Source organism: Pseudorca crassidens, chromosome 13 (assembly GCF_039906515.1).
Source record: "Pseudorca crassidens isolate mPseCra1 chromosome 13, mPseCra1.hap1, whole genome shotgun sequence".
Taxonomy (NCBI): Eukaryota; Metazoa; Chordata; class Mammalia; order Artiodactyla; family Delphinidae; genus Pseudorca; species Pseudorca crassidens.
In genome coordinates, this window is record NC_090308.1 from 43,294,466 (window position 1) to 43,303,700 (window position 9,235).

A 9,235-nucleotide genomic window follows, 5' to 3' on the forward strand; every position below is an offset into this window, starting at 1 on the left:
TGTGTATGGAACACCCCAAGGGAGTCGAAACAAATAGAAGGAAATTCAGCGGTAATCTTAAAGCACATCAAAATTCATAGTGTTATTCGGAATTAAGAACTGAACTCCATTCAAGAAATAAACAGATGGCCTCAACAATCTTTTCTTCTCTTCCCAAAGTAAAATCATTCCCTTTTATTTTCTGTGATATTCAACAGATTCTCTGAATATTCTACCTCCTGCAGGTTTATACTCTTCTGGGCATCTGACAGAGGATCTGAAATCCACACCCTCAACAGGCTGGAGCTTGCTGAGACAAGCAGAAGGAAGCAACACAATTGGTAAAGCACCCAAAAACCTGAAGCCAGCTAATGAGAGCTGAGCAATGAGCCTAGGGTTTTGTGGGAATTAGAAGGGGCCCCAGGATGGAAGCCTGATGAGGATGAGAAGAGATAGGCAGAGTGAGAGGAGAGAGCTGTGGGAAGAGGGTCTGTAAACAGCCAGTTTACGGAAGCCTGGGAAGCACATAAGCATTCCAGGGAGCTGACAGTTCAGGGACAGTAATGAGTAAGCGGGATAATAAATTAGATCTGTAGGAAAATGAAATATAAGAGTCTTTAACAACATGAATGTGGAGTCATAAAGGAGAAAAGTAGAATTACATACGCCATTTAGGTTAATCTCATGTTTAAGGTAGACCACTAATTACTTGCAAATGAGAGACAACAGGTCTTCCCTGGCGGCGCAATGGTTGAGAATCTGCCTGCCAAAGCAGAGGACACGGGTTTCGAGCCCTGGTCCAGGAAGATCCCACGTGCCGCGGAGCAACTAAGCCCATGAGCCACAACTACTGAGCCTGCGCTCTAGAGCCCACAAGCCGCAGCTACTGAACCCCGCACGCCTAGAGCCCGTGCTCAGCAACAAAGAGAAGCCACTGCAATGAGAAGCCTGTGCACTGCAATAAACAGTTGCCCCCACTCGCCACGACTAGAGAGAGAGCCCGCGCACAACAGGGAAGACCCAATGCAGCCAAAAATAAAATAAATTTTAAAAAAATGAGAGATAAGTCTCTTACTTCCATGGTATTTCCATTTCTACACCCCTAAAATGAGGATAAGACACCTGCTCTACATCACTCTCCATTTCCACTAGGCTAAAATATCAGAATATTAGAATTATTTGAAAAAATATTAAATTACTAGTCAGTTTTAAAATGCAAGCATTCACGTAGCTGTATGACCTATCAAGAACTCTTCCTTCAATTGTCTAAATGTATATGAATTCATAAGAGTTTATTAACGCTAGTTTCTCCTCTTAATCGCGTCCACAATACTTCCTAATTTTCTTTCCAGTATGATTCTTCCCTGCAATATCTCTCCACCATCCCCTAACCAAACCACTCTTCCATATGCAACTAGAAGTTGTGAAACAATAAAGTTAGATGGGTCAGAACTTGGGACTACATTTATTAACTAACATATATAGAAAGATTTTCTTTAAAGAAAAATTGCTTCAATTAAAAATATTATCCACTTAATGCAAAGTTTGATTTTTAACATCTTTCTTGGAGTATGATTGCTTTACAATGGTGTGTTAGTTTCTGCTGTATAACAAAGTGAATCAGCTATACATATACATATATCCCCATATCCCCTCCCTCTTGCACCTCCCTCCCACCCTCCCTATCCCACCCCTCTAGGTGGTCACAAAGCACCAAGCTGATCTCCCAGTCCTATGCAGCTGCTTCCCACTAGCTATCTATTTTACATTTGGTAGTGTATAGGTGTCAATGCTACTCTTTCACTTTATCCCAGCTTACCCTTCCCCCTCCCCGAGTCCAACTCCATTCTCTACCTCTGCATCTTTATTCCTGTCCTGCCCCTAGGTTCATCAGAACTATATTTTTTTTGCAAAGTTTAATTTTTAAAATATAATTTCCTATTAGAGTTGGGCATTAGAGTTGGCAAGACTTTTTGAACTTCATCCATTTCTAATTATTGCTATCACCAAATAGAAGCATGGATCAGTGCCTCTGGAATCTAGGACTTTAATCTCTACTTTCATTCTGCCCTTAATTAATCATATGAATTTTACTGGAAAATAATTTCTTTTTGGTACTCTGGGCTTACACGCTTGCCTAATTCCCATGCTGGGCACTGACTCAGGTTTAGAGGATTACACTGCGTCATCCAAATACCTACTGGTAATTTGGTGACCACCAAAGAGTTTTATTCTCCAAATCACTGTAGGTGAAGATAATGTAATTCCAAGATGAGAAAACCCTAAGGCATTTTATAATATAGTAATAAGAACTGTCCTGCCCTCCGCTTGGACCCATTATTTCAGAAGGGTTGCTGGACATGGAATCTCTGCCTTACCCACTCCTTCATAATAGTAAAGATCCAGCCCCTCTCAGTAAATGGAATAAAAGTATCCACTATAATGATGGAGTTCCCTGGACCAGACATTCTTGATCTCCTCAAAGGCCTGCCACAAACATATCCCAGGACAATAACAGTATTTCTTTTTTTTTTTTTTAAATGGAGGAGGGTGAAAAAAGGATAAGAAAATGTGTTATGTCTAGGACTCAAACATGCTAATGATTTAAGTAATATTTAACACATGCTGCAAATACAAAAGGCTAGTCCTTTAGTAGTTTCTTTACCCCTTTGGAACACGAAGGTTACTGATATATTACAACCCAAATTTAAATGTATCTTTCTTTATTCCTCTCCATTATTTGTTGAAATCATAATAGAGTGGATCTCATGTAATTTCTTTCATGAACATGTAATTTCTTTCATGCCTTAGTGTAATCCAAGGCAAGTAGAAATAAATACCAAAATATTCTGCTACAAATAATATTAAGAAATGTATAAACAAATATTTTTTTGTTTAATTGCAGAATGCATTTTCATCTATGATCTTAAGACACTTTTTCAGAGATTAAAAAAATCTTTATAATGAGGTATTGGGAAGGGTGGGGCAACATCTGTGAAGCTAAGAACTTTCCCTCCTGGATGGCCACCAGATCAAGGCAGTACTGTGGGATATTGGACTGGAAAACAAATATCATTGAAAACCTGTAATTAGCTAATTTGTGGAATAATTTTATAAACACTAAAGTAGATGCACACAAAAATATTAGGTATTATGATGGTCCTGACCTCATGTGGCAAACCTAGCTAACTTCTTACCCAGTGTCTTTCCATTACCAGGCCCCTAACCTCAGATGGAGGAACTTTAAACAGCTTCTACCCAGCAGGACCAGGAAGGTGCTAATAATCCCCTCAGTGACAAAGGCCTAAATCGTATTCTGTGGCAAATTTCCCTCTTTATCCACATTTCTTTTTTTTGAGAATTCCATTTTACTTGGTAACTGTACTATCGATACTTTTTAACCTGAATGTAAAAATGTACTATGTAGGCCACTGTCTTTATTTAACGAAAGCTAGACGACACTAATACTGACATCATATACCAATTAATGAAAAATGATGCTTCCCAAGCCCAGACTCTCAGGTGCTGCTTATTTATGGTTTCTCCCTTTCTACCTTAAGAGCTTGGGGAGAGCCGGGGCAGTTTCTTATATCCTTCCGTATGTTTCCTAAGTAAACAGCACTGTCTTGCACTTATTGCTGAACCCACACAGGTCACTAGATGATGGAGGCATCAAACTCAATATTTTCTCTTCTCCAGTTATACTAGAACACATCTTACCTGCACACTTCATAAAAGGACACGAATCTGTATGGGACCTTGTAGTACATGACACACAAATACTCAGATAATGCTGTATTTTATTTTTTCCATGCACATTACGAACAATTTGGGGATCCCATTTTAGAAGTAGTGTCAGAATATTCTATAAAACATTGCACATAGGGACTTCCCTGGTGGTGCAGTGGTTAAGAATCCGCCTGCCAATGCAGGGAACACGAGTTCGAGCCCTGGTCCGGGAAGATCCCACATGCCGCGGAGCAACTAAGCCCGGCCATCACAACTACTGAGCCTGCGCTCTAGGGCCCGCAAGCCACAACTACTGAGCCCACGTGCCACAACTACTGAGCTCATGTGCCTAGAACCCGTGCTCTACAACAAGAGAAGCCACCACAATCAGAAGCCCACGCATCGCGACGAAGAGTAGCCCCTGCTCGCAACTAGAGAAAGCCCGTGTGCAGCAACGAAGACCCAACACAACCAAAAATAAAATAAATAAAATAATAATAAAAAACATTGCACATAATATTTCATTTCCTACGGGTTATCATTTATTGAGAAATTTTTAAAAACTGAAGAAAAGGAAATTCCTGAAAGGTTAACTCTATAATGTGAAAAATAAAATACTCAAAACAAACCTGTTTTGAAACTATTTCTCAGTGAGAACGTCCCTTCTCAAATTTAATGTAACATTAACTAAACCATGACTAATGAAAAAACGTTTTAAAAAACTTTATAACACGGAGATTCCCAGAAATTAAAAGTGGCATTTCCTGATCTAAGGAATTCCAGGTAAATGAGGTTCACCTACTTTTTTTTAAGCAATGGATTCGGTTTCAGCTCTAATGCCCGAGAGCCTAAGCAGAGGCTGATGCCTCAAATGAGCAATGAAAATGAGAAAGTTCTCGGGTCACAAACTTAGCTCAGCTTCCAGCCGCGACAGATCTTGCGCCCATGTGGCATTGCTCACAGAGCTTCCCAGCCTGTGAGTCAAGCACGTCCCAGCCCCACCCTACCACCAGGGGCTGCCAGGGAGTGAGGTTTACCAACAATTTCTCCAAGTGTCTGCGGAGCCGGGCGGCTCTGGAATCCAGCGCCTGGGGGAGGCTCGGGACGTGCCTGCCCAGCTTCCACAATCGCAGAGGCGGGCTGCCAGCGCCAGCATCGGCACCCACGACCACTACCACCCCCAATTAACGGAGAGATGCAGGGAAAGGAGGGCGCGAAGCTGTGCCAGGCTACCGGGCAGAGGGAAGCCGGAGCCCCCCGGCCGTCCAGGAAATCGCTGCTGGGCCGGCCGGACTCGACGCACCGAAAGTGATCTGAGTTCTTATGGTGCGCCCGGCTCTGCGCTGGGCGCTCGAGGGCTGGGAAGGGACTAAAAGCTGCCCCGCCGCCGGAGAAACCCACGGCTCCGGCTTCACGCCTCGCGCGCCCTCCAGGAGCCCAGCGGAACCGGGCTCGGGCGCGCAGCTCGCGGCGCTCTGCGCCCGGCGGGGGACGTGGCTCTTCGCCTGCCTCCCGCCGGCGCCCGGCCACCCGCCCGAATCTCCGGAAGAAAGTTGCGCCGCGCGGGGCCCAGAGCGGCGCTCGCCGCGCGCCCCTGCCCACCACTCGCGCGCCCCTCCGCTTACCGCTCCCCGCCGCGGCTTCGTCCTCTCGGGCGTCGCCTCCCAGCTTGGGCCCAGGCTCCGGAAGCCCTTCCCGGCCCCCCTCACTCCAGGGCGCCCGGGCCTCCGGCGCCCTCGGAGCCGAGCCCTCAGCGCGCCCGCCGCGCCATGGGTGCGGGTGGGCGCCGCGCCACAGGATGCGCCGCTGCAGCCTCGGGCGGCGCTACTGCGAGCCGGGCCGGCGCGGGCGGGTGGGGTGTGGGCGAAAGGGGAGGAGGGCGGGACGCGGCGGGCGCTGAGGCTCAGCTGCAGGGAGGAGGAAACCGCAACGTCACCAGCGCCCCGGGAGGCGAGGACGGGGAGGGAGAAACGGGGACCCCTTCCCGCCGCCGGACCCCGACCTCCGGCCCGCCCCGCTTTCTCTTCCTCCTCCTCTCCCGGGACTCGCGGCTCTCGGCCTTCCCCTCCACTCGGGCCCCGACTCCACGCACCCCTACCCTGCCAGGCCTCTTTGGCTTCAACTTGCTCTAGTTTCTAATGACCCCACGCGCTTCGGGTTCAACTCTAGAATCGCCCCCAAGCGAAGGGTACTTTTGGAGGCCCGAGGGGAGGAGCTGATGCTTCCATAGAGCTCCGGGAGAGGAAACCGTTTTCCTCCAACGTTGAGAACTTTACCACCGAGGCTGTTACCCACTCCCCTCGCCTTTTCCAAAATTGTTACCCCTCCGTTTCTCCCGAATTCGGTTTTACTCTCTTCTCAGACAGAAGGGTGGAAATCACCTATTTAGAAGCGGTCCTCGCCTTAACCGTACTAACAAAATACAGTAAAGCCAAAAGCACTGAACCCTGCAAACTGAACGGATGTTAATCAAAGGTAAAGGGTCAGGAACAGAACACTTGATATATACAACGCACAAGAGGAAATTTAATTTACCTTATCTCCTAGGCCTGGGTGGACGAGGGAGAGAAAGAGAGAGACCGACTCCCCTCATCCGTCTGAGTTTTTCAGGTGGAGGATTTGCAACCTTAGTAGTCACAGCCCCTTTGGAGAAGTTTCCTGCCTTCTCTTCCAGCAGCCATTGCACACAGCCTGATCCAACCTGGCCTCAGGAAAGTGGCAGACAAGACCAGGGCCGTCACCGCAGGGCTTCCTCAGCCTTGGCTTGTAATTAACCTGCCAGAGCTAGGCGGTACAGTGACAGATGTTCATCCATTCTTTAGCACTAGAGATGTTTTACCTGAGAGCAGTGCTTTTCTCCCTTGCTTCTCCCATGCTTTGTTTGAGTTCTGAAGGGCCACCTCCTTCCATTTTCCCATCCTCAGAGTATCTCAAGACCTACAGAGTAGTTTCCCTCAGGCCACATTAGAAAGAAATGTGGATGTCGAGTTTTATGCTTCTTTTTTTCAGAAATTGCATTTGGAGAGAAATTCCTTACAAAATGGTCAAGAGGAAGTGGTTTTGTTAAAATATTTTAAATGTTCACTCAAGTAAACCACTAATTTGCATAAACTTCCAGATGTTTTAGAGGTGGACTGTGGAGGAGATAAGGGGCTCTAGAACTTAAAACTAGTTTAATCTGGTTTAAATCCTCATTTTGCAATTTACTACGAGGGTCCTTGGAAAACTAACCTCAGAGCCTCCGTCTTCTCATCTGTAATGTAGAGATATAATACCTCCATCGAACAGCTATAGAGAAGATACAATAAAAATATTGAATATTTGAGTTACTACATGCCAGATACTGTGCTAAGAGATTTACATATATTAATTCAATTATTAGAGAAGATTCATTGTGAATCTTCTCTAATAATTGAAAAAAAGTGTTAATTTACACTTACCTTCTCAAATTTGGAAGAGACCTTAGAAAAAGCGTCTGGTTTGATTTATTTAACCTCTAGATAAGTAGTCATCTAACTCAGTGGTTCTCCAACCTAGAACATTAAATCAGCAGGGGAGCTTTGATAAAATACTTTTTAATGGGGACCCCACACCAGACCAATAAATCAGAATCTCTAGGGCTAACATGTAAACATCAGCATTTTAAAATCTCTTCCCAGGCGATCAGAATGTGCAACCAGGATTAAGAAATCTTCAAAGGAGGGCTTCCCTGGTGGCACAGTGGTTGAGAGTCCACCTGCCGATGCAGGGGACACGGGTTCGTACCCCAGTCCGGGAGGATCCCACATGCCGCGGAGTGGCTGGGCCCGTGAGCCATGGCCACTGAGCTTGCGCATCCGGAGCCTGTGCTCCGCAACGGGAGAGGCCACAACAGTGAGAGGCCCGCGTACCGCAAAAAAAAAAGAAAAAAAAGAAAAGAAATCTTCAAAGGAGACAGTACCCACTGTCTTTTATTCCCCTTCGCCCCCAGTTTTGCTGTAAATTGACCTGGAAATCTGCTTCTGAATAACATCCACCTCTTGCAAATGGTCCCCCAAATAGTAGGGCTCAAAGATCTGCAATCCTGCCCTCTGGGGTCTTCTAGGATGCATTTAGCATGAATTCCACAGGAGAGCGCTTCAATTTGTCTGGATACGTACCAACTCCATCAGCTTTTCCTTATCTTTTCTGAAAGCCCTTGGAAGGTGGTTTACTTTGCCATTGTTCCTCTCAAAATCTGATCCCCAAAATTGAGTTCAAGGTTTTATTCAAATAACACAGATGTTTAACGGCTTGGTTCTAATTACTGTATTTTCCCCAAGTAAATCCTAGGCACTATTATGGCAGCAATATTACCCTATTGACTCCTATATTACAATCTACTAAAATTCTGAAGCAATAATGTCTTTTTCTCACCCACTCCAAAACACTTCTTCCCGAGCCACACCCATTATAGTTTGTTCAACACTTAGCACAATAAAATTTAATAGAATCACATGTTAAGTTAGGCCTCTTCTTTTAGCTTATTGACATGTTATGTATCACTGATGTAACTGAGTAATTCTACGTCCCAGCTTCACGTGTTCTGCAAATTCAGTCTGTATGCCATGTCAACATTCAAGTTCTCATTCTCAGATGCCTTCCACTGCTGACACTGAATTAGCATGCTGTTGAGGAATATTCTCATCAGTTGAGGAACCTCACGTAACTTAATATTTTCTTCCCTTGTCCCAGAGCAGCTAATGCACATGGGTACGTGACATCTTTGTAGAAATTAAAGTACACCATCATTTCCCAGACTGAGGGATTAGGGAAAAGTGACCTCTTCCCCCAGTTACAGCCCCAAACAGCAGATGTGCTTTGTCTATTAGATGTCCTTGCTATATGGTGTTACAACATAGTCCAAAAAAGGAAATGACTACTTGTGAATTCTTGTTAACTTCTGAGTTTCTTCCTTTTCTAAGTGCCCAGATATTACCTTAATCATAGGTTTATTCATTTTGCTCAGGATCTGTGACAAGCTCCTTGTCTTGGTTTCAGGAATCGAGCTGCTTCTTTTTGTTGAAAACTGGAACTCCATTTGTTCATCCCCAGTCTTTCAGTGTTCATCTCTGATGATTCTAGATGAAAGTCCTTATTTGTAAACTCTCCTTGCTGAGATGTAATTTTTCTAGGCAAGAGAAGTTAAGCTTTAGAGAGCTAGGCTTTCTTACAAGTTCTTCACCTATCTTAGCTTTCAATTAACTACTGCAAAGTACATTTTACTCTTTCAGGTTGAAGGGTTATTTTTTTCCATGATAGGGAAGAAAAAAGGGAGTTAGTTCTGGTTTATCATCCACTTACCTTAAGTAGGTATATCCCTTCTATGATCTTACAAAATGTATTTTTGTTGTTGTTGTCCTTAGTTTATTTTTGGCTCTAGCCTAATGAACCCCAGTCTTACAGGGCTGTTACCAGTATATGGTTTCTGTTCTCTTGTTTAAGTCATTAAACTCAAATTTGCCCTTTAGGTTTTACTAACCAGCCAGCTGGTCCATGACTGTATACC

General features: G+C 44.8%; 1 protein-coding gene across 4 annotated transcripts in view; it reads right to left on the bottom strand.

The window, feature by feature from the left end:
* DSE (dermatan sulfate epimerase) overlaps positions 1–6,722 on the bottom strand; it is a 70,175-nt gene extending 63,453 nt beyond the window's left edge. Inside the window, exon 1 of one of the 4 annotated variants that reach the window (XM_067702293.1) lies at positions 6,548–6,722. In XM_067702293.1, coding sequence (XP_067558394.1) covers positions 6,548–6,626 — 79 coding nt within the window. In that variant the 5' untranslated portion in view covers positions 6,627–6,722. Of the gene's footprint in view, positions 1–5,333; positions 5,513–5,806; positions 5,955–6,243 lie in introns of those variants that run through there. The other 3 variants (XM_067702294.1, XM_067702295.1, XM_067702297.1) reach the window with 3 other exon arrangements.
* Between the last annotated feature and the right edge of the window lie 2,513 nt (positions 6,723–9,235).